At 46.7% G+C, this 25,151-nt stretch overlaps 1 protein-coding gene across 1 annotated transcript in view; it reads right to left on the bottom strand.

Moving 5' to 3' along the window:
• The window catches only part of LOC115092431 (disintegrin and metalloproteinase domain-containing protein 9-like), a 489,095-nt gene that overhangs the window by 81,170 nt on the left and 382,774 nt on the right, over positions 1-25,151 (bottom strand). The window contains exon 6 of the mRNA XM_029603264.1: positions 24,977-25,142. Within this exon, the coding sequence (XP_029459124.1) occupies positions 24,977-25,142 (166 nt within the window). The remainder of the gene's footprint in view (positions 1-24,976; positions 25,143-25,151) is intronic.

Here is a 25,151-nt window from a genome sequence, read left to right as displayed (position 1 = left end):
TCGACCACTTGTTTGACCTCAGCCAAAATTTGATCTGTGGGATCTTCTTCAAGTTCACAATAGAAAGCGGTGTTTGAAAGCTGACGATGTACTTCTTGTAAGTATGATTGAGTGTTCATGATAACAACTGCCCCTCCTTTATCCGCCGGTTTAATGACGATATCCTGTCGGCTTTGCAAATCATGTAAGGCTTTTGACTCCTCACGGGTCAGATTATAAAAAACATGTGATTTATTTTTTTCAATCTTTTCTACTTCATGAAAAACAAGCATCTGGAAAGTGTTAACAACAGGGTCTCCCGGTGGGGGCAGGCTCCATTTGGATTTAAGTTTTACCACTGATGTTGTAGATGATACAGGTTGTTCCAGCGGAGTACGTGATAAGAATATTTTTTGTTGGAGTTGTCTTATAAATTTGCTAAAGTCACATCTGAATTTGAAAGGTCGATTTGTTAACTGTGATTGCATCCATATTAAACAACAGACCACAACCACAGCGCATCCCAACTTCTTTCATTCTTCAATTGCTACATTTGGCCTTAACTAAAAATTATTTTATGTTCCAGCATAAATTCTATTTACAGATCAGAGGAACAGCAATGGGAGCAGCCATGGCCCCAGACGTGGCCAATTTATTCGTCACTGCCTTCGAAAAACAATACATTGAAGACAGTGTTTGGACATCCCATCTTAAATATTGGAAAAGGTATATTGACGACGTGTTCGTTGTATGGGAAGGGTCCGTATCATCACTGTTGGAATTTCATACATGGTTGAACAGTCTTGATACATGCTTAAAATTCACTATGAATTATCACACTCAGCAAGTTGCATACCTTGACCTTCTGATCACTAGGCAGTTGGATTCAATCATCACTACATTATACCGCAAACCAAATGACCGCAATAACCTTTTGAGGTTTGACAGTTTTCATCCTCACACATTCAAAATGAACTTACCAGTTGGTCAATTTATGAGATTGAGACGCATATGCACAGACCATAAAGAATTCAAGGACCAAGCACAAAATATGGCCCACAGATTTTTACAACGTGGATACCCGGTCTCTAGTGTTAAAAAAGCTTATCGCAGAGCTTTATATTCTAATCGTGATTATCTATTTTTGCCTAAAAACCGGGAGGATTCGAACCCACAAACTCTGGGACTAAGACACACACTGGCAGCTCCTGCTATCAGCAGAGCCATTTGGCAGCACTGGAGAGTCTTGCAAGAAATACACCCTCAACTTCAAGATCCAATTCGAATAGCCTACTCTAGAGGTCAAAACATTAAAGACCGAGTTGTACACTCTACTATGTATAATCCACCGATGGTGATGGATAATGCAACATGTAATGGGAAATGTGCATTCTGTCCTCAAAAAGCTCCAATCTCTTCTATTCAGACATTCACGGGCAGAATTGAAAATTTGCCTCCATCTGATTGCAACACATCATATGTAGTATACGCAATCTTCTGCCCGTGCCCATTGACTTATGTGGGAATGACCAAACGCCCAATACGCTACAGACTCACAGAACACAAATGCTGTTTAAAAACTGGCAGATTAGATGAGCCTTTAGTCTCACATTGCAAAGACATCAATCATGTCTATTCAGACCTTCATTGGACTATATTGGAATTTGTTGCGGAGCATTGGAGAAGAGGCAACAGAATTAAAAGACTTCAACTAGCTGAACAGAAATGGATATTTCAATTACAGTCATTGGCCCCGCATGGTCTTAATAAGGACATCGAGTGGGTTCACTTCATGTGAACCCGCACCAGGTTTGTCAAACATACACAGGTTTGCCGACTACACACAGGTGAGGCATGATTAAAAACATATAAGCAGGTAGAGCAGAGTGGTTGACTCACGTAGACGCCAGAATAAGGACATGGCGTGAAGCTCGGGTGAGTAACAAGCTGCAGACTTAAAGCCCCTGGGATGTACATGTTTAAACTGCTCGTTTTTAAATTTGTGTGATTTAGCATATATAAAAAATTTTTTTGCTCTTATAGAAATATCACAGATGTGGAATCTAAAACGCATTTCTCAAAAGTATTATCTAAGCATACTTCCTAGTCCCTGAAGCAGCAATCACTGCGAAACGTACGTCGGACTTCGGTGATCCAGTGTGGCGGCGCTCAGTCCCGACCTGTGCGGCAGCGCTGCGGCACTAGTATACAACGAACGGGAGACACCCGTGCGGTAAAGCAGGACCTCGACAAACAGCGCGGCAGTGCTGATATTTGGAAAAACAAGGAGGCAAGTGTATTGTTTTTGAAACGCTAATAGAAGTGCTTAAGCAGGACTCATTTGACAGCAGCAAAGCGTATTGTCTATGCATGCCAGTAGAGGTATCTGAGCAGGACTTGCATGAAAGTTTAACTTTTTCCACATATTAATTTGAACACAAAAAAAGCAAAAAAGCAAAAAAAAGCACAAATGACTGCTTGCATTTAAATTTTACAGGACCGATGATTAAAGATGACCCAATGTGACTGAAAATACAGGCATCAAATGCATGCATGTCACGGGTGGTATGATGGTCCATAATAATGTAGTAAGTGAATTATTGTCATAAAAGAACACATGTTAATTCTGAAATATTGTTCATACAACGTGTTTTACAGTAGTGTTTACCTTATCGTTGTATTCTGTATGAAACTTTGGATATTATTGGTGGAGATGGAACATGTCCCATTAAAGCGGTCAGACCAATCACTTAGTTGGCATTGATCACAGCAGCCCCATGTTTGCGGAGCTGCTGTGACCAGTCCCTCATCTTCCCTCAAGATGCTCCACTCACTCCTGCTTCCTCATTTTCCCTGTGGTAGTGGCAGCTCCATGGGTCTGCTCCTGCTACTCTCTTCAGACCCCATCCCACTATCACTGTGATGGGGGAAAACACTTCCACCACTTCCCATCACACCCATCCTGCCTCTCCTGGTGGGAGACAGTGAGCAGACCTCCCACCTCTGCCTCATGATATATAGAATACGTCCCATTACTCCTTCACTGGCCCCCCTCATCCTCAAACTACAATCCATAAATAATTTCAAAAAAACAAAAAAACACAGCATCCAGGCTTTCCAACTTGCCTCTTACCGCACCAAGGGAAACCACCTGCCGGATCATCACTGGGCAGCCCACACCAACCCTATTCTTTTGGGCTCCTGCCTGGATCCATCCACCACCAATAAGTAAAAACATTTTTTTACTTATTCACAGATGGCTGCTGCCTCTTGTGCATTCCAGAGTGGAAGATACATGAGTGTATCTATGTGTTTGTGAGAGATTGTGTGAGTCAGTGAGCATGTGTGTAAATACGTGAGAATTTGTATGTGAGTAAGCATATGAAAGAGTGCAAGTGAGATTGAACATGTGTGTTAAGAGAGAGAGTGTGCATATGAAAATGTTTGTGGACACCCTCCCCAACTAATTTATGATAATCTCAGGGTGACTAGAATCAAAAGTTCTCAGGTATGGAGAGTGAGGGATTTTTTTTATTCTTATTAATTGTAATTATTAAGGGTTGTTTGATGTGTTTGCTGTTTTGAAATATTCTATTGATGTTTGGAAAATTTGTATATGAATTTGTATGTGAGTCTGTTTGTGTCTGAGAGAGAAGGAAAAAAAGTGTGTGCATCTTGTATCTGAGAGAGTATGTGTGTTTTTGTCCAAGAACAAGTGTGAGCTGTCAGAGTGTATGTGCCAATAAAGTTCCTTCAATATGAAAATTTGTCTATGTAACTGTGTGCACCTATGTGTGTCCAAGACAGTATGTGTTTGACACAATGTGTATGTGTATGTGTGTCTGTGTGTGTCTGACACTGGCTGGCGGTGTTGTTGTCTCTTTAGTTGGCAACTGGTTCAAGAGCTGATTGGTTGGCAAGAGACTTTATACACAAAACCAGGTTAAGGTAAATCTTTTACTTGCACTGAGCCTACGTCAATATTAGAACAGGTATTTATGCATATAAAACTAATTTTTATACATGTACAGTATATGGCTTTGAAAATTACCTCTTTAAGTCTTTGCTGCTCTGAAATGAAAAATCCTGAAGTTGATATTTTTATGGGTTATTAGAGCTACATATATGTAACTATGGCTCTTGCATTATGTTCCCAACTGCCCTATCCTCTCTCTGTACCAGAGACCAAAGCTATGTTGGACTATATTCGTGAAAACCTGGCTAAGGGGTTTATTCGTCCCTCCACGTCGCCTACTGGCGCCGGCTTCTTTTTTATTACCAAAAAGGATGGGTCTTTATGACAGTGTTTTGACTACTGTGGCCTAAATGCCATTACTCGCAAGGACAAGTACCCTCTGCCCTTGATCAACGAACTATTTGATCGCCTCCAAGAGGCCACTATTTTTACTAAATTAGACCTGTGAGGAGCCTACAATCTGATCCATATACGCCCAGAAGATGTTTGGAAAACCGCTTTCAATACCAGAGATGGGCATTACGAATACCTCGTAATGCCATTTGGCCTTTGTAACGCCCCTGTGGTATTTCAATGCATGATAAAGCAAGTGTTGTTTACCTGATGTAACAGGTGTTCTCACAGGACAGCAGGATGTTAGTCCTCACAAATGGGTGACATCGAGGATGGAGCCCAACCACGGAAAACTTCTGTCAAAATTTCAGGAACTTTGACTGGCCCCTACTGGGCATGCCCAGCACGGCACCAACCCTGCAGCCAGCAGGGGTCTCCCTTCAGTCTTGTTTTCAAAACTACAGGCAGTGCCGAAAAATAGAATAAACGAACCCAACACCGCGGGGTGGTGGGCGGGTTTCGTGAGGACTAACATCCTGCTGTCCTGTGAGAACACCTGTTACATCAGGTAAGCAACACTTGCTTTCTCACAGGACAAGCAGGATGGTAGTCCTCACAAATGGGTGAGTACCGAGCTGAGGATGTCCTGACTTGCACCAAATGTACCCAACGGTGTGCAACAGGCACAACAACTGGGGTGGAATTTGGGGAAGGGCATCCGCACCCAACCGGGAGGTGGAAGGGTGTTGGTACATCAAGTTAGAAAAAGGTTACGCAAGACAGATTGGCCGAAGATGGAATCTTGTCTTCCAGCTTTATCCAAACATTAGTGGGCTGCAAAGGTATGGAGGGAACTCCAGGTTGCAGCTTTGCAGATGTCAGGAAGCGGCACCGATCGAAGGTGTGCTACTGAAGTCGCCATGGCCCTCACAGAGTGTGCTTTAACACGGTCTTGGAAAGGAATGCCAGCTTGCTCGTAGCAAAAGGAAATGCAGTCCGCCAACCAGGAGGAAAGAGCCTGCTTACCCACAGGTTGTCCTAACTTGTTAGGATGGAAAGAGATGAATAATTGAGTGCTCTTCCAGTGAGAAACTGTACGGTCTAGATAAAAAGCTAGAGCCCGTTTACAGTCTAGGGTATGCAGAGTCTGTTCCCCGGAGTTGGAGAGAGGCCTGGGAAAGAAGATAGGTAGTATGTTGGATTGATTGATATGAAACTCCGAAACTACCTTAGGTAAAAACTTAGGGTGAGTGCGGAGTACCGCCCGATCCTGCAGGAGTTTAGTGTAAGGCGGATAGGTAACTAGGGCCTGTAATTCACTAACCCTGCGAGCTGAAGTGATAGCTAAAAGGAATAACACTTTCCATGTGAGATATTTTAGGTCACAGGAGTGCAGAGGTTCGAAAGGTGGTTTCATAAGACGACCAAGAACCAGATTAAGGTCCCAAGATGGGGCCGGAGGACGTAAAGGTGGCTTCAAGTGGAGCAAGCCTTTAAGAAAGCATGTTACCAGGGGTTGTACTGAAATAGGGACACCCCCGATACCTTTATGGAAGGCGGCTACCGCACTGACATGCATTCTAATGGAAGAGGTCTTTAGACCTGATTCTGAAAGATGCCATAAATAGTCCAAGAATTTAGAGATTGGACAGGAAAGGGGATCAAGGGACTGAGAAGTGCACCATGATGTGTACCTTTTCCATTTGTATGAGTAAGATTTCCTTGTGGAAGGCTTTCGTGAAGCTATCAGGACACGAGAAACTGAATCTGAAAGGTTGAATGGCTGAAGGACTAACCTTTCAACATCCATGCCGTCAGGGACAAGGCTTGGAGGTTGGGATGGAGGAGGCATCCGTCGTTTTGAGTGAGCAGATGCGGATCCGTTCCCAGAGGAATGTGTCTGCGGATGGAGAGATCCTGGAGTATGGGAAACCACACTTGGCGTGGCCAGAGCGGTGCTATCAGGATCATAGTCCCTCTGTCCTGACGCAGCTTCACGAGAGTCTTCGACAGAAGAGGAAGTGGAGGGAATGCATAGAGCAGACCGGTTGTCCACGTGAGGGAGAATGCATCCCTCGGCCGAGAGTGCTGGCTCCGAATGAGAGAGCAGTAATTGTCCACTTTGTGGTTCTGAGGGGACGCAAAGAGGTCTATGGGGGGATAACCCCACTTGTGAAACAGAGAGGTCGCTACCAAAGGATTGAGAGACCACTCGTGTGGTTGGAAGACACGGCTTAGCCGGTCTGCCAATACATTGTCTACTCCTGGCAGGTAGGTGGCCCTGAGGTACATGGAGCGGGAGAGGGCTTCCACCCAAATCTGCGCCGCTTCCTGACATAGAAGGAAGGAGCCTGTGCCTCCCTGCTTGTTTATGTACCACATGGCCACCTGGTTGTCTGTCTGAATTAAGATTGTGTGATTCGAGAGACAATCTTGAAAGGTCCTGAGAGCATAACGGATCGCTCGCAGCTCCAGGAAATTTATCTGGTGTTTGGCTTCCTCTGGTGACCAGAATCCTTGAGTTTGTAGATTGTTTACATGGGCTCCCCACCCGATGTTGGAAGCATCGGTGGTGAGGATTACCTGGGGTTCTGGTGGGAGAAAGGGCAAGCCCTGTAGGAGGTTGAATTGATTTGTCCACCAGGCAAGAGACAGGCGGAGTGTATTGGTGATGCGAACAATGGAGGACAGAGGCTGAAGAGCTTGGGTCCATTGTAATCTCAGAGTCCATTGCATGACTCTCATGGCCAGACGGGCCATGGGAGTCACATGAACGGAGGAGGCCATGTGTCCCAGGAGAACGAGGAACTGGCGAGCTGTTGCTGTGTGTTGAGACTGCAGCTGGCGAGCTAGGGACACAAGGGATTGAACCCGTTGATGAGGAAGGAAGGCTTTTGCCTGTAAGGTGTCCAAGTCTGCTCCAATGAAGGATAAGGTCTGAGATGGGACTAAGTAGGATTTCTCGTAATTGACAAGAAACCCTAGAGAAAGCAAAGTTTGAATTGTTAGTGTCAGGGAGGACCGAGCTAGTTGCTGGGTTGGGGCCCTGATCAACCAATCGTCCAGGTAGGGGCCCTTCCTTCCTGAGGAATGCTGCTACCACCACAAGACATTTGTTAAAGACTCGTGGTGCTGACGCCAGGCCGAAAGGTAGTACTCGGTATTGATAGTGGTTTCGGCCTACTAGAAAACGCAGGTATTTGCGATGAGATTTCGTGATTGCAATATGGGTATATGCGTCTTTCAGGCCTAGAGAGCATAGCCAATCCCCTCTTTGCAGCAGAGGTAGTAGCAACCCCAGGGTTACCATCTTGAATTTCTCCTTGGAAAGGTACTTGTTGAGAGCCCGTAGGTCTAGGATTGGACGAAGTCCCCCTGACTTTTTTGGGATCAGGAAGTACCTGGAGTAGAACCCCAGTCCGTGTTGTAGGGGAGGAATGGGTTCTATAGCGTTTGACTGTAGGAGAAGAGAAACTTCCTGCTCTAGAAGAACAGAGTGATCGGTGAGTCTCCACGCCTGCAAAGGTGGGGAGTCGGCAGGGAGGGATAGGAAGTTGAGGTGGTAACCCTGTGCAATGATTGCTATCACCCATTGATCTGAGGTGATTTGATGCCATCTTTCTAGAAAGTGGCAGAGCCGTCCTCCTACTGGTATAGCTGGAAGAGGGGTTTGGCAAGTGCTCTCTAAGGGAAAGTCAAAAACCCGCCGCAGGGCCCGGTGGTGGAGCTGCTGCAGGCTTTTGTTTACGGGTCTGGCGAGGCTGGGTCTTATGGTAAGACCGTGCGGGCCTAGGCTTGGATGATGGGGGATAATACTTTCTTGGCCTAAAGAAAGACTTTTTGGAGTCCTTCCTAAACGGCTGTTTAGGTGGCAAGTCAGGAGGAATAGATGAGAGCTGTTTAAGTGTCTCATGATGATCCTTCAATTCAGCAACAATTTGTTGAATTTGCTCACCAAATAAATTATCCCCTAGGCAGGGTAAATCTGAGAGCCTGTCCTGAACTTCTGGACGAAGGTCAGATGATTTAAGCCAAGCCCAACGTCTGGCTGAGATGGCTGTGGCAGAAAGTCTCGTGGAAGCATCAAATATGTCATAAGCTGTTCTTATTTCGTGCTTCCCAGCTTCAAATCCTTTATTTAAAAGGGATTGAAGTTGTGGCTGGAACTGTTCAGGCAAGGCATCAGTGTATTCCTGCATCTGTTTCAGAATGACTCTATTATATTGTGTCATATAAAGTTGATAGGAAACTATTCTGGAAATCAGCATAGCTCCATGATATACCTTCCTACCTACATCATCTAGGAATTTGTTTTCCTTAGTAGGAGGTATGGAAGAATGTGGCTTTAGTCGTTTAGCTTTCTTTTGAGCTGATTCTACGACTACAGAATGATGGTCTAATTGAGGTTTTTGAAAACCAGGTGCTGACTGTACAAGATATGTAGAGTCAGCTTTTTTGTTGACCGGGGAAACAGATCCGGGAGATTCCCAATTCTTTTTAAGAAGGTCTAGAAAAACCTGGTGAATGGGAATAGAAGTGATGACTTTTGGGGCATCCAAAAATTGGAGCAATTCCATCATCTGGTGCCTGTCATCTTGTTCAGATTGAAGTTGGAATGGGACCAACTCTGACATTTCCTTCACAAAATTTATGAAAGAGAGGTCCTCAGGGGGAGAATGCTTTCTACTCTCCGCAGGAGAGGGCGGTGAAGGCAAATCATCGGTGTCAGTAGAGGTATCATCACCCCAAGTATCATAGGGATCTGGATGATGACCTGCAGGACCTTGAGGGGGCTGAACACCTGAAGGCCCAGGTTGAGGTTCAGAAATATCGATTGGAATCACCGGGGGCATCGAGAAAATCCTCGAAGGAATCGGTGCCGGTATCGGTGCCGGTGTAGGCATCGAGGGAACCGGTGTCGGTCTCGATGGAATCGGTGTCGGCATCGTAAACCTCGGTGGAGCAGAGGTGCGTATCGCCCCCGAAGAAGAAATCGGTGGCGAGGGACAACCTGGCATCGATGGAACAATTCCCAAAGGGGGAATTCGATATGTTGTTTCTCCGCTTGATGATAAACCTGTCGGTGACAGCGGTCTTACCGGTGTCGGTGACTGAGGTATCACCGGTGGAAGGGCTGTCATGAGCGCCTCCATGCGGTGTAGCAGCGGTGCCAGTGCTGCTGCAATCGGCTCGGTGACCGGTTCCACTCTCGGTGCCGGAGTCGGTGCCGGAGGAGTCTGGAACCGTAGTATCGCCTTGTCGATGGCCTCCTGGACCAGCCGATCCAGTTCTACCCGGAGACCAGGGGTAACAAGACCCAGCTCGATGGGAGAGGGAGGCTGAGGCTGAGCCGGAGGGACCACCGTCACCGGTGGGAACACGGCTCCCAAACCCTGAGGGGGTGAGGGTTGCCTCGGTGCCTGCGAAACAGTAGTGGACGGTGCCACTTCTGATCGAGACTTTTTTGGCGGTGGCTCGGTCGGTGCTGAGGTCGATGACGTCGATTCCTCGACAGGCCGAGACTTATGACGTCGATGGCGATGTTTTTCTTTCCGATCCCCTCGATCATCAGGGGAAGGAACGGGAGTCGATGGCCGCGAAGTCATCGATGGCGGACGGTCACCGAAGGGTTGTCGATGATGATGAGACCTCGACGGTGCCGGTTCCGATGACGTCGATGCAATCGATGGCGTTGGGGTACGAGCTTGGAAGAGGAGCCCCATCTTCTCCATTCTGGCCTTGCGACCCTTTGGTGTCATTAGGGCACATTTGGTGCAAGTCAGAACATCATGCTCGCTCCCTAAACATAAAACACAGACTCCATGGGGGTCTGTGATTGACATAGTTCGGGTACAGTCCGGACACCGACGGAAACCCGACGCCATGGCGGAGAGCCAAAAATGTAGCCGCGGGACTGTCGACTGACAACAGGCCTCAAGGGCCAAACTCGACGGAAGTCGACTAAACAACGGCAAAAATTTACCGAAGTTCCACGGACCGAAAAATTGTCGAAGGGAGACCCCTGTGGGGCAAATTTTCTTCAAAATTAAGTTTTTTGAAATTCCTGTCAGGAACGTGGTTAAGAGCTCTTCTACCGCGTGGCTACTGCTGCGCGGAAAAAAGAAGACTGAAGGGAGACCCCTGCTGGCTGCAGGGTTGATGCCGTGCTGGGCATGCCCAGTAGGGGCCAGTCAAAGTTCCTGAAACTTTGACAGAAGTTTTCCGTGGTTGGGCTCCATCCTCGATGTCACCCATTTGTGAGGACTACCATCCTGCTTGTCCTGTGAGAAATGAGATATTCCATGACCTCTGTATATGAACGTTGTTGCCTATCTGGATGACATACTTGTCTTCTCGAAGGACCTTGCCACTCATCGTCACGATGTCTGCGCTGTGCTTCAGTGCCTGCGCAACATTCATCTTTACGCCAAGGTAGACAAGTAGAAAGGAAAGTTCGAAAGGCAAAACCTACCCTTTCTAGGGTACAGTGTATCTAGACACGGTTTCTCCTTGGACCTTAGTAAACAGCAGAGTATCCAAGATTGGGCCCAGCCCATGGGCCTATGGGCATTACAGCGATTTCTAGGTTTCGCAAATTATTATCAACATTTTATAGCCAACTACTCTCTAGTCGCAGCCCCCCTTACAGCTCTCACTTGTAAGGGAAGTGACACCAAGAACTGGACTCCAGAGGCTATTGCAGCCTTCCAGGCCCTAAAAGAGGCCTTTGTACATGGACCCTGTTTATGCCATCTGGACCCAAATTGTCCTTTTATCGTTGAAGTGGACACTTCTGCCATTGGAGCAGGGGCAGTCTTGAGTCAACATTCCAGTAAGAGCACCTTGCATCCATGCTTCTTTTACTTGCACAAGATTTCCTCCACGGAATGGAATTACAGTATTGGGGATCGCGATCTCCTCGCGATTAAGCTCACCCAGAAGAATGGCACCCCTGGCTGAAGGGTACCCAACACCATGTTACGATATTCACGAATCATAAAAACTTAGAGTACCTCCAACATACCCAGATTCTGAATTCCTGCCAGACCCACCATGCGTTGATCTTCACCTGGTTTAATTTTGATCTAAGTTACCATCCTGCAGAAAAGAATTTACATGCTGACGCCTTATCTTGTTCCTTTGAGCCCGATGATTCCCAGGAAGAGCCTCAGCATATTATTGACCGGGCTTGTATCTACCTGTCTGCTGCCACGACCATGCCTGTGGGGAAGATGATGGTGCCCCACAGGCTTCATGAAAAGGTACTACAGTGGGCATACGACTCCCGAGTCGCTGGACACCCCAGATGCTCACGGATGTTGTCCCTCCTTCAACGTTACTATTGGTGGCCAACCATGTCCTTGGATACTCAAGCCTATATGGATTCCTACCCCATATGTGCACAACAAAAGACACCTGTGGGCTGACCCTGGGGGCTATTGTAGCCATTGTCAGCCCCCAGAGAGCCCTGAACTCACCTGTCCACCGATTTCATGGTGGTCCTTCCTGTATCTAATGGGAACACAATTAGCTGGGTGGTTATGGACAGGTTCTCCAAGATAGTTTACTTTATCCCACTTCCTAGCTTGCCCTCTGCACCTGAACTAGCATGCCTGTTCTTCTTGTACATATTCCATCTCCACAGATTACCTGAACACATCATCTCAGTCAGAGGACCTCAATTTGTTGCCCGTTATTGGCGTTCCCTGTGCAAGAAATTTGGAATATCTGTTGGATTGACTACCAGCCTACCATCTTCAGGCCAACGGCCAAGCTGAGCGTATGAACCGCTCTCTCAAATTGCTTCTGTGCTCATACTCCAATGACATGCAAGACAATTGGGTCCAACTGTTCCCGTGTGCTGAGTTTTCCCATAACTCTCACATCGTCGCAGCCACGGGGCCTCCCCTTTCTCCTTAGTATATGTAAGACAACCACGGCCCCCTCTCCCGATATCCCTCACAGTTCCTTCTCCAGCAGCCCAAGCAACTATAGATGTTCTTCAGGCCTTATGGACCCACAGGAATCAAAGGCTACAACAAGTGACTACACATGCCAAAAGATCCTCAGATGCTCTCCGAAGGCCAGCCCCAGAGTTCCAGCCTGGTGACAGGGTATGGCTGAGTACATGCTAAATTTGTCTGAAGCTTCCTTCCCAGCATTTTGCTTCCAGATATATTGGCCCATTTCCAGTCATTCGACGCATCGGCCCAGTGATCTACCAGCTCTGTCTTCTGTCCACGCTGGGAATACACAACTCTTTCCATGTGTCCCTGTTTAAACCTTTGGTGCTTTCATGGCTATCTTGTAGAACTCCTGAACCCTCGCAACTTGTTTCTAAAACTGACACCCTTTACCGGGAGCAAGAAGTCTCAGACATCCACAAGAGAGGCCATTGTTGGGAGTATCTCCTCTCTTAGGAGGGGTACGGCCCCACAGAAAACTCCTGGGAACCTGCTACCAACATCCTTGATAAAGGTCTCCTCTGGAAATTCCATTTGACTCATCCGGGTAAGCCCAGACCTCCAGTAGGGGGGCGTAAGGGAGAGGGATATTGTTGCACTCCCCAGCAGTGGCAGACCCATAACTGGGCTCACTCACCCCCGATGTCAGGTCCCCAGAGCTGGCTCGACCTTCTTGGTGGTGGTAGGCAGCCGCCTACGTGTCTGCGTTCCCTCCACGTTCCCGGGACACTCCTGTACCGCTGCAGCCTCCTCTGGGGCTGACTGGGCCTCCCCACATGTGCCGCAGGGAGACGCAGCCACTTCCTCTTCCCTGGCCCATCAGCCTTAGGTGCACGTGCCTCTCTGGACTTTAAATGGGCTGTGGCGGGAAAGCCTCCCGTGGCCCCGAATGATAACATCAACCAGCTCCACTATATAAGGTAGGCTCAGACATTCAGAGCCTGCCTTGGCAACAGGTTGCCAAGCTTTCCTGTCATGCGCTTTGTTGCTATGCTTGTTCCAGTTCCTGTTTCAGTATCTGCTCCGGTTCCACTATCTGCTCTAATTCCAGTTCCTGATCCAGTACCTGTTCCAGCTCCAGTTCCTGTCCCTGTTCCTGCTTACCTTCTGATGGACATCCTTGGCTTTGACCCTTTGCTTGGATGTGACCTCACCTCTAGCTGCCTGCCCTCTGCCTGCCTGCCCTCTGCTTGGAACTGACCTTGTCTCTAGCTGCCTGCCTTGAACCTTTGCTTTGACCAGACATTGTCCTTGCCTCCTGCCCTGACTCTCATCTGGACCCTACCTCGGATCTTGCCTCTTCCTTCTGAAACCCTTCGTCTCCATTGCCAACTGGTACTCTGCCTCTGGACATCTCAGGGATCAACCACGTAGAGGCCCGCCTAAGTCCAGCTGGTCTCGGTACCCAAGAGCTCAACCTGCGGGGAATGAGGGTTGGTAATGGCGAAGCTCCAGCCGACCTCCGCTTCCCGCTGGGCCTCACTTCCTGATGGTGGAGACCCGTGGGGGTTTCCCATATGGGTGGTGCCATCACCACCTCAGGCCAGGGGTCCACCTCCGCAACACCTTCTTCCTCTCTCCCTACTCCCCTGGCCAGACTTCTTTCACTCTGCCCTCTCAAGCCCCAACACCTCCACTTTCTACTATCTCTCCCCTTCCCTTTAGGCTTAACTCCTTTCACTCTGCAACCTCTGCAACCTTTCACTCTGCAACCTCTGCAACCTTGCAACCATACCTTGCAACAATACCTACTCCTACACCCAAACTATCCCACCTCGCTTCCACCAAACAACGCTCCATCTCCTTAGCTGGTCCCAAGCTATGGAACTCTATGCCCACCAGTCTACGCCTTGAAATCTGTCCAAAGAAATTTAGACAGAAACTTAAAACATGGCTTTTCACGCACGCCTACTCTTAATCTGCCATCCCAGTACCTTTCCCCCATCCCCCACACCCCCCTCCTAATCCACTCTACCCTACACCCTGACTCCTTCCTCCCCCCCACCCCCATCCTTCCTCTTCCCTCCTTAACCTACCCTCCCCCCACTCCCTCGTCTTGTATATAGAACGTACATAATAGATTGTATATAGCATGTACATTACTCCTGCTTTTTGTAAATTAACCCTGTACTCCCCTCCCCTGTTCCCAGCATACTCATTAGCTCCAAGTTACTGCCCTGCCCCTTCCCCCTCCTCCCCCCCAGTTAAAATATCAGTTACAATGTAAAGCCCTGTTGGCTGATTTTGCTGTTGTCTGGAAACCGATGTGATGTCTCGTGCGAATGTCGGTATAGAAAAATGTTAAATAAATAAAATAAAAATAAACTCTGTCTTCACTCTCCAGCCCTCTACTCCCAGAGTTTGAACCCTCTGTTGCAACCGTTGCTGCCCGATGTCTCCACTAGACCCACCTTACCGCTTTGGCGACTCCCTCTTTGCCAGTTGAAAGTTTGGCAGCTGCGGCATCCTTCTGCCGTCCTCCTCTGGCGTCACTGGATTGGCTAGATGCTGCACACCACCATGTTTCCCCAGAGCCTAAGGGTGCGTGCGCGCATGCGCGCGGCGCAGCCCCGACTGAAGTACCAGCAGTGGCGCGAACCTCAGGGGCGTCCCCCTGAGGTGACGTCATCCTCACCGGATATATAAGGTCTCTGTAATTGCTAATTAATCGATTTAGCAAAGGTTAGAACTACTAGGTCTACCGGGATACTCTACCTAAGTTACTCTGCCTCCTCGGACGTACCAGGGGTACCCGCTCCTTGGGGACCTCGCTTTCACTTTTGCTTTTCAGATCACAGTCTGGAACCGGTACTAGCTCCTCGAGGGCCCTCGTTCCCTGACTTGCTACTGAAGATCACTTCTGCCAGGAAGTCATCGCTGCCAACTACATCAGTGAGTTACTTCTCTCTCAGAGTATTCCCTGGTACCTCGAGGGCCTACTCATTCCAGCTCCTGGGCTGCTTCCAAGAGACTACTGTGTGAGTGTTAACATCAAGGTTCTGTTCCTGAACTCTGCATACCCTGCCTACTCACTATATTTAGTTTCTCTACAGCTCAGTCATCCAGGATCGCTATTCCAGTATCTGAGGGACTACAGCCCAGCCGGGCACTCCAGCTCACTCCTGCCACCTCTGGTGGTTCAAAATACTGTTTAATAAAAGAACTAGTGTGTGTCTGTCTCCATACTCTGAGCCTGAACGGTGGTCCCTCCCGGGATCATACCCTGGGGGTGTGGTCATCTGCTACTGGCCCAAGGATCCACCCACAACTACCTCAAATACTAACACCCTCTCTCATACTGCTCCTCACATAGGTTCCATCTCTTCCTCTCTTACCCCCTCCACCCCCCCCCCCCCCCCCGCAATATAGGATCTCTCTTTCTTTCTTGCACACACCCCCTCTCACATAGGTTCACTCTCTCTCTGGCACACGCACCCATGTACCCTCACATAGGCTCCCTCTTTATCGCGCACACACCTATACACTTTCAGAGAGGCTACCTCTCTCTCACCAGGCAAGTGTGATGGGCTCCATTTGTGACCACCAGGCCTCAGCTATCTTTGCTGTGAGCGAGATGCACTCTGGTTGTAGCTGCCAGGCCTGTGAAATCTTTGTCATGAGCAGGATAGCCTCTGCTCATGACCCATTCTGCCTCTCTTCAAATTCTGCACCAAAAATTTAAATTTATATTCTGCTTTTTGCACTTTTTCAGCATTTCAAAGTGGATTACTTTCAGGTACTGTAGATATTTCCCTATCCCTAGAGGGCTTACAATCTGTCAGGCCAATACAGTAAAGTGCGGCCGCGGTTACCCTGCTTCTAACCCGCTTTCTACTTACAATTTGGCCGTGTTAGTCCAACCTGCAATTCACTATCTCTTTTAACCCATCCTTACCGCTTCTTTAAATCAACGGGTAACCCTTTCTGCCCGCGGCATGTATATGAGATGTAAATGATCGGATTAGCTATTCCCTGGCGTGCGTTCATCCGTCTTCGCCGGCGGGGGCCGCTGGAAGCAGCTTTCGCCGCCGGCTGCCCCCGGGAGGCAGGGTAGCCGCGGTGCACGCCTCCGGAGGAGGGCAGAGAGGGCTGAAAGGGCTGAAAGAAAGAAAAAGTAAGTTAACTTTGGTTACACTTATTCACAATACTTTACATGTCGAGTCGCTTCGGGAGGAGGGGATTTTAGGTTTTCTTTTGGTTAAAGTTGCTTCAGGAGGAGGGGAGAGAGGACTGGGGCTGCCCTGGAGACCGGCACCCATGGACGCGGCCAGGGCAGGTGAGCGGGGGCTGAGGGAAAGTTTGCCATCTATCCTTACCCCTGCCTCTAACGTAGGGGTAGGGGTAGGCGTAAATTAGCAGGTTAAATGCGCGGCTAAACTGCAGGTTAAAAAGGCGATAGTCAGGGTGCACGTTACTGAATGGGAGGGAATAGCTAATCCGATCATTGACATCTCATATACATGCCGCGGGCAGAAAGGGTTACCCGTTGATTTAAAGAAGCGCCTCCGGAGGAGGGCAGAGAGCGCTGAAAGGGCTGAAAGAAAGAAAAAGTAAGTTACCTTTGGTTACACTTATTCACAATACTTTACATGTCAAGTCGCTTCGGGAGGAAGGGATTTTAGGTTTTTAGGTTTTCTTTTGTTAAAGTTGGGATGCACTTCCTGGTACCTGTCATTTCAAATGGATTGCGCTTCATTGACGCGTGCTGGACGCAGGTTGGACGCGGCTTGCATTTGCATGCCATTTAAATAGAGTATCGAGCGGTATGGGATCCGAACTGTGCGTGCGGCAAACGCGGGTGCGCCCGGCCCTAACGCACCTCTTTCTACCACACCTTACTGTATCGGCCCGTAAGTGTGTACCTGAGGCAATGGAGAGTAAAGTGACTTGCCCAAGGTCACAAGGCACAACAGCAGGACTCAAACCCTGGTCTCTAACCACTAGGGAAATTCTGCACAAATTCTGCACAAATTAGTGCAGAATTTCCCCAGGAGTACTCTATTAAATAGGAAAGAAACTGCACTCTTTGGCTTTTAAACAGATTCCAAGATAGGCCTTGTCCATGCTGATGACTCCTAAGCATACATAATCAAGATTCCTCTACTCCTTGGCATTGAAGCCTTATTAGTGCCATTAATAAACAAAGGAAACACATCCCTATCAGCACATAGTAACATAGTAATGATGGCACAAACGGACCAAATGGTCCATCCAGTCTTATTGTAATAACTGTCACTCTGTGCAGGTTACCCCCAAGCCTTACGTTAAGGGTAATAATATTTACAATCAAAACCAAGCAACTGTCAAATCCATAACAAAATTAGGGGCCGATGCAAAAAACTCACGCTGAAAGTGGGCGCTGTGTATTCAGCACCCACTTTCATAATGCACCCCCCAGGAATTCGTATTGTCGAGGAGGTGCTAGGGGCAATTGCACGCCCCTAGCGCCTCATTGACAGCGCAAGCCGGAAAGAGGTCCACTGTGGTGGCTGTCCGCCAGTTAAGAAAACGGACACTGAATTTATCAGCGTCCCGTTTTCCTAACCAGCGCACATGCAGGAGTTAGGAACATAGACAGTGCTAGACAGTGATTGTGCCTAGGGCGCAGGAAGAGAAATAGTCCTCTCCGTCTGGACTCGAACCTGGACCCACAGCATCCCTAATTAAGGATAAAGCATCAGATGGGGAACCTGCTACATAAAAATGGTGCCCAACTAGTGCTCAGGGGTTCACTTCTAACATGGAGTGAAACCATGTTAGAAGTGTTTTTTGAACATGTTGTGACTTTTTCCCAAGTTTTGGCATTTTTCCCTATAGACTTGCATTGAGCCAAGATGGCTGCCAGTCTTGCTCAAGGGGGAGGAGCAGAAAAAAAGATCTTTCATGCTTTTTGCCTCAGGGAGGGGTTGCCCAGGCCATAAGAAGAAAAGGGGAAGGAGTCGGAGCTCTCCTGTGGACTTAGGGAGGACATCGCCCTGCTTGGACAGCGGAAGGGTCTACTTGCCCCTCAGAGGAATCTAACAGGAGCAAAAGCGACTGAAATGGACTTCCCTCTCATGGGGAAGAACCAAGCAACAGAGTCCACCAGCCTTGAAGCTCTCCCCACCCAGAAGGGACTGCAGAGGACAGAGGGGATTGAGCTTGGCTGGTCTAGAGAAGAACTGTAGAGCCTAGTGTAGCCTGAAGACACAGCTAGTCAGAGTTGAAGCATCAAGCCCTCTAGTGGGCTGAGGAAGAAGCATTCAACTAGAAAGAAGGAGTGGGCCTGGAGATGCCTTGGAAAGAGAGCTGGGGGTCAACTTTAAAACTTACCCCTGGGGAGGGAAGAAGAGCCACCTTTTGTTGCTCATGTGAGGTTGCTTGCCTCTGCTGAATTTTCCACGAGTGAGAGAGAGAGAGAGAGCTGTCATAATAGCAGGGTCCCACACTGCTCGAATGCAGCGGGACCCTGAGCAAATGAGTAGGGACTGTTGTAGGACTTGCACCTAAGTTGCAGCATATCTCCACATTGGGAGGAGCTGTGCTGTGGGATCTGGAGGATTGACCGTGGTGGCTGCCCTTGTTGTTGCCAGCAAGTGCTGGTTAGTTGTGGAAGAGAAAGCCCAAAATGGAAGATGCTGGCAAAGGAGAGTGCAGCCACGAAGAAAAAACCTAGAGCTGCCATTGATACTGACTGCCAGCTCAGAGGTCGTTATTGCTGCTGCAAGGGAGCAGCAATTGAGGAGTGCAGGCCCCAGAGGAGCCATTCAGCAGGAGCAGCAGTGCAAAGCTGACTGCAGTTAAAATTAAAGCAGCCCCTGGTGAACTTACCCCTGCAGAAGAGTGGGAGCAGTGCTGGAGCCCTGAGAAAACCTGAGGGGTGAAGAAGATCCACACTGGAGCAAACAGGAAACCTGAACTGGGAGAGACCTGTTCTTTTCTGGTGAGAAGCCTGCAGCAGGAACAGTAAGGGCTTTCATTGGGGTGGGGACCCTTCTTAAAGGGTCCATGCCCTTTTTGTGACACTATTCACAAAAAAAGCAGAATCACTGTGGCTGTCAGTAGGGTGCATTGGACAGTGCCCTGGTGTGGTGGTGGCTAGCTGGCTAGTCATGGATGATCCTGGACTGTCTCGGTAGCATGAGTTATCCATATCGGAAAACTAAATTCTGCTTCTAATATTTTAAGGAATTGCTAATATTTTTGTGTATATAGGAGCAGATTTTTAAAGGAGCGCGCGCGGGGTACATTTGTGCGTGCTGCCCGGCGCGCACAAATGTACACCCGATTTAATAACATGCGTGTGCACCTTGCATGCGCCAAGCCCTAGGGGAGGCCCTGTCCCTCAGAGCGGCCTCGGAGGGAACTTTCTTTTCGCTCCCCCCAGCCCTACCTAAATCCCCCCCCTACCTTTGTTGTCTAAGTTTTGCCTGCCCAAGGCAGGCCTAACTTGCGCGCACCAGCCGGCTGCCGGCGTGCTATCCCCCGGCACAGCCACTGTGCCAGAGGACTTGGGACCGCCCCGGGACCGCTGCCCCGCCCCTTCCCATCCCCTTCCCACCCCTTTTTCAAAGCCCCAGGACATACGCACATCCCAGGGCTTCCGCGCGCCGCCGCCTAACCCATGTTCGGACGGTGTTTCCTCTTTTCTTCTTTTGCAGGATCTAGCAAGGTAGTCCCTACTAGCAACTGGCACCTGGCTTGTCTAGTGTCAATGAAGACCCAGACCCAAGAGACCACAGCTACGAACAGGTCTCTGTGGAGTAAAGAACTTTGTGGTCTAAGAGCCTGATTTACTAAGGCTGTTCTCCTATTCTGTGTCTATGGAAAAAAGTTAGTGAACCAAGTCCTAAATTTGAAATGTATTGTTTAATCTCATTCTTTAAGGGTGGAAATGTGTTGGTGTAATTACGTTATTGCAGTTTCCTCACCAGTGCAAATGGTTAAATACAGAGAATATTTTTCTATAAAATAGGAAAAATCCTGAAAAATGAAAAGTTTTCTGGTATTCAGTATATTAATCTATAACATTTTCATAAAACATGTAATGTGTCCCATGGATTTTCTTGTCCTGCTTGCATGCCAGGCTAAACTGAGTACCCATGGAAGGGTGCATGTTTAAGCATAATCAAGTAAGGTTTCTGGTGGAAGCCCCCTGCTTACATGAGCTGATATGTTGAAAATGTTTTAAAATTTTGAAACATTTATGGTATTCTCCATTAAGGAATACATTATGGTAAAGGATAAGTATTGTTAATGAGTTTTGACTATGTTTTACGTATGATGGGTGCACCCTTGGTAGAACACTCCCCTCCTTACCAAAGGATTGTTTCCCATGTGAGTACTAACATTGGATTTTGTATCGTTCCCCACTCCTGAGTAGTGGAAGGAGCCCAGTGAGCTTGTGTTTCCATGATCTTCCTCTCTGGAGATCTATAGGTTATGTTGAGGTTAAAGGTAATGACCTATGAGATGGTCCTTATATATTGGTGGCCCACTGCTGCCAGACTTTGGTAAGTTCTTTTCTTGAGTAGCTCCTATTGCTCCAGTGCAGTGTGGTAATAGTGACACCAAGGTCAATGACAGGTATACAAAGAGGGATGGGCGCTCTCCATCCCATGGACTTAACTGGAGGTGTGTTAAATGTGAACTGAATGGAGAAGTAACTGATCTTCCCCCAGAAGATCAATAATCAGATAATGTTAAATGTTACTATATTAAAATGTTTATAATGATAGATGTGTTACGAAAAATAATTTTGCCCTGGCTTAATCAATTTTTTTTTGTAGCCAGGGGGAGTGTGAAGGGGGTCTCAACCTGTCACTAATAATTTCCCCCAAAGTACATTTTCTAAACTAGGGGCAGGGGGAGAAGTGTTGGTTTTAGAATCCCTCTCATTGCTTAAACCCCACTTGTTTGAGAAAGAAGATATCTAGGTTTTTTTAAACCCTGGGAGCATGCTCACTAAGTTAGACTTAAGCACGTCTGAAGAAGCCAGGAAAAAGGAGCAAGAGATAATCCCTTGATCTCAAAGAAGAGGAGAGATAGAGAAGGAGAGCTGTTTTTAACATTTATCCAGAGTCTCAACTGAGAAGAAGAGATTTGGAATTTTGGAGATTTTTTTACTTCTTGGTCTGAAGAAAGGGTGACTCTGCCTCTGTCTCCTGAGAACTGGGCTTGTTTATCTTTTTGCCCAAGCAATCAGAAAAGTAAGGGTGGAGGGAGATTTCAGGACTTTGGAACAGAGGAAACCAGTTTAAGGTTTTGAGAAGTTTGGAATCCCCTTTTGATATTTTTGGAATGGAGATGTTTTCCAACACATTTGCTTGTGCTGCAGGCCACACTCTAGTTGTCCCACCCAGCTGGTGAGGATATGTTGGCTAAAGATGAAGGTGCAAGAGGTAGGAAAGAAGTTTAGAATTGAACAAGAACACTACTGCTTCTCTCATTCTAATCTTTTAATGTTGTTTTTGGACACTTGTATTTAATTTACAATACACCATTTATGTTGAGCATTATTTCTTGACTCCTTTTGAATTTTTCTGCTGATTCCAGTGCAAGGATTGAATGGATGGACACTGGGTTGAGTTATTTTCTATCTTTTCTATTCCTTTATTTCCTTGCTCCTTTTCTGGATAATGTTGCACCTTAGCAAGATTTTCTATCTAGAGTATTAGCCATGAGTACACCAGAATGTGATTGCTCTCCAGTTGGGCTCGAACTTGGACTCATGGCACTCCTAGTTACAGAAAAAGCACCAAGTGAGAGACCTGCTACATACAAAAAATTAATAAATCTAAATAAACTATGCCAATTTAAGATTCAGAATCAAATAGCTCTTCTATGGGAATTCCTCAACTACATAAGAAAATGTGGTTTGATTCTGTCAAATATTATTATTATTTTTTTTTTATAATGGAATGTTTATTTATTATACACTGGATTAACTGTTGTACAATAGTATGTAAAGTCTCCTAGCAGTCATACAGTCTATATGCATTGACAAATAGATAGAGACAAACATAATTCTACTGTACTGCATATGCTAAATACGGAATGCAACTGGTAACAGAATAAAGTCCATCTAACAACCACACGAGAAATAACAGCATGTACAGGAGAGAGCACTTATCAAGCAAGTACAAGCTGTATTGTATTATTTACATAGAGAGATGCAGAATATATTACGGGATCTATTAGTAATAAAACATATCCTATAGCAACACCACAAAAAGGCGTGTCAGTCTGATTATTGGGTGATCTCAAAAAGAGGGTGCATGATAAGCTCACCTCGATTCCATGAAATATATGGCGTCCATATCTTATTGAACCTAGGAATGTGGCGATGTTTTTGGGCAGTTATCTTGTACAGTACACACATGGCATCCAATTTGTGTAATAAGGAGTCCCAAGAAGGAACTACTGGTTGCTTCCAGAGGGTGGCGAGGAGGCTCCTCGCCCCTAGGCAGTACTGATTGATAAGAATACTTTCAAATCTGGATCCATCAACGGGGACATTCAAAAGCCCCTGAGCAGGAGGTAATTCTACCTGCCGTTGCAAAGTGCAGCGAATAATGTCCTGTACAGCAGACCACAGACCCTTCACTTTAGGACAATCCCACCACATGTGTAAATATGAGCCACGCTGGCCACACCCTTTCCAACACAAATCAGTATCACAGAGTTTAGCTTTATACAGTCTGCTCGGGGTGAGATGCCATCTAAACAATAATTTGTAACTATTCTCTGTAAGGGAGGAAGTTACAGAACATTTCTTAATGTACAAAAAAACCTGTTCCCAGTCCTCGTCCGAGAACCTAATCCCCAAGTCCCTTTCCCAAGAGTGTACATATGAAGGCCTACTGGTCAATGAGCCTTGTAACATGTTGTAAATTTTGGATAAACCACCTTGTAGGCGATCTGCATGCTCACACCAACCCTCAAACTGGGACTTGCCTTTATTTAGCTCTTCCTGCATATCTTCACATCTAATAAACTGTCTTAATTGGAAATAAGAGAAATAAGCAGAGGGTGGGAGATTATACAATTCTTGGGTGCGTGCAAATGTCATAATTTCATTCTTATCCCGAAGCTGACCCAGGGTGGTCACTCCCTTAGCTTTCCATTCATTAAACAATGTAGATTCCCATCCCGGGGTGAATGAACCATGATGGAATAAGTGTGTATTCCAGAAATACCATCTCGTACCCATTATTAAAATTTTCCACTGATCCCAGGCGGTTAGTGTGGTTTGTAAGGGAATTGAGATATAGCCATCCAATCTCCGGGACTTCCTAGGCTTCCAATTAAGGGCTCTAAGCGGAAAAGACCCCAAAATTGCTTGTTCTATGGCCACCCATCTAGGTTGTTCATCTTTTCTGTTCCACGAGAGGACTGCAGCTAGTTGAGTGGCCGCATAGTACCACTGAAGTTTTGGGACCCCCAGTCCGCCACGGAGCTTGTGTCTGAATAGAGTAGCCTGTGCAATTCTTGGAGGTCTCCGCTTCCATAAAAATGTGAACAATCGCTTTTGCCAAATTTTTAACATGGCTGTGGGGATTTGTATTGGCAGCGATTGGAACAGATAATTGAATTTAGGAAGTATTGTCATCTTCAATACGGCAATCCTCCCAGTCCAAGAGATTGGCATGGATGTCCACTGATCTAGATCTTTAAAGATCTTTGCAGTAAGAGGAGTATAGTTAAGTTTAAACAAGTCTTCTAAGTTAGATCCGATTTGTATCCCTAAATATTTAATCTTGGACCCTGCCCACTTCAGAGGGAATTGTTGTTGAAGATGTGAGGCCTGTGTCATGAGAAGTGTGATGTTTAACACCTCAGATTTATCAAGGTTCAAGCGAAAGCCTGACACGGAACTGAAAGCCTTCAAGTTGGCTATCACCTTTGTGAGGGACTACTGGGGGTTAGTTAAAGTGAATAACACGTTGTCCGCGAAGAGCGACATCTTATAGTCAAATATTATTTTACTTAATTTCCTGGTTGTCCACCTCCTCTTTTAAACTCATTCTACTATGTCACCATATCAAGTTAGTCAAGGTGTCATGCAGCCTGATCACAATTTGTTTCAAGGTGCACCTTCATCCGAGGATTGGACATTAGAAGAGTTTTCTATAATATTGTCCAATTCTCAAGAGGGATCATAATTATCATATGATTCTCTCTCGTACCATTCTAATGATGAAAAGTGTACCAGCTTTCTATTAGAATCCTCTCCTCAATCTCATAAGGACATAAGAAATGCCTTACTGGGTCAGACAAAGATCCATCAAGCTCAGCATACTGTCTCTGACAATAGCCAATCCAGAAGATAAGTGCTTGGTAGGATCCCTCCAAAAAGGAGGTATAACTTTGTAAGTGAATGTGTGTATGTACTTGGTCAATTACCCATATATTTCCAAACAAATTTATGCAACCTGCAGATTATGTGAAAAATACCAGTATTGCAAATTATAAAATTACCAGTATTGAAAAGTGTAATTTTCAATACTTGAAATCCTTCTTCTTCCCAGTTACTCCAATTACTTCTTCTTCCCAGTTACTCCAATTACTTAATTCTTCCCAAAGAGAAAGGGTTACATAAGAAAAAGATCTGAGTAATATAACACAAAGTGGAAAATTGCCTTACTAGGCATCCAGAGAACTATACTTTAATATTGTGTATATCTGATCCATACTGACTATTCCCCTATTGTTTGTCAGAATAGTATTAAAACAAAGTGCTAACCTTTGCAGTGCCACAGTCGCATTCCTCCTGTCCATCCAACACTTTGTTGCCACATAAGCGAGCAATTAAGTCAATAGATGGAATGTTCAATAGACAGTCTGTTCCACTCTCATTAATTAGCTGAGTATAACTGTTGATGCTGCAGTAACTAAATATTGTTGCTGAACTGTTACAT

This window comes from Rhinatrema bivittatum, chromosome 5 (genome assembly GCF_901001135.1).
Source record: "Rhinatrema bivittatum chromosome 5, aRhiBiv1.1, whole genome shotgun sequence".
Lineage (NCBI taxonomy): Eukaryota > Metazoa > Chordata > Amphibia > Gymnophiona > Rhinatrematidae > Rhinatrema > Rhinatrema bivittatum.
This window is presented reverse-complemented; position numbering and strand designations above follow the sequence as displayed.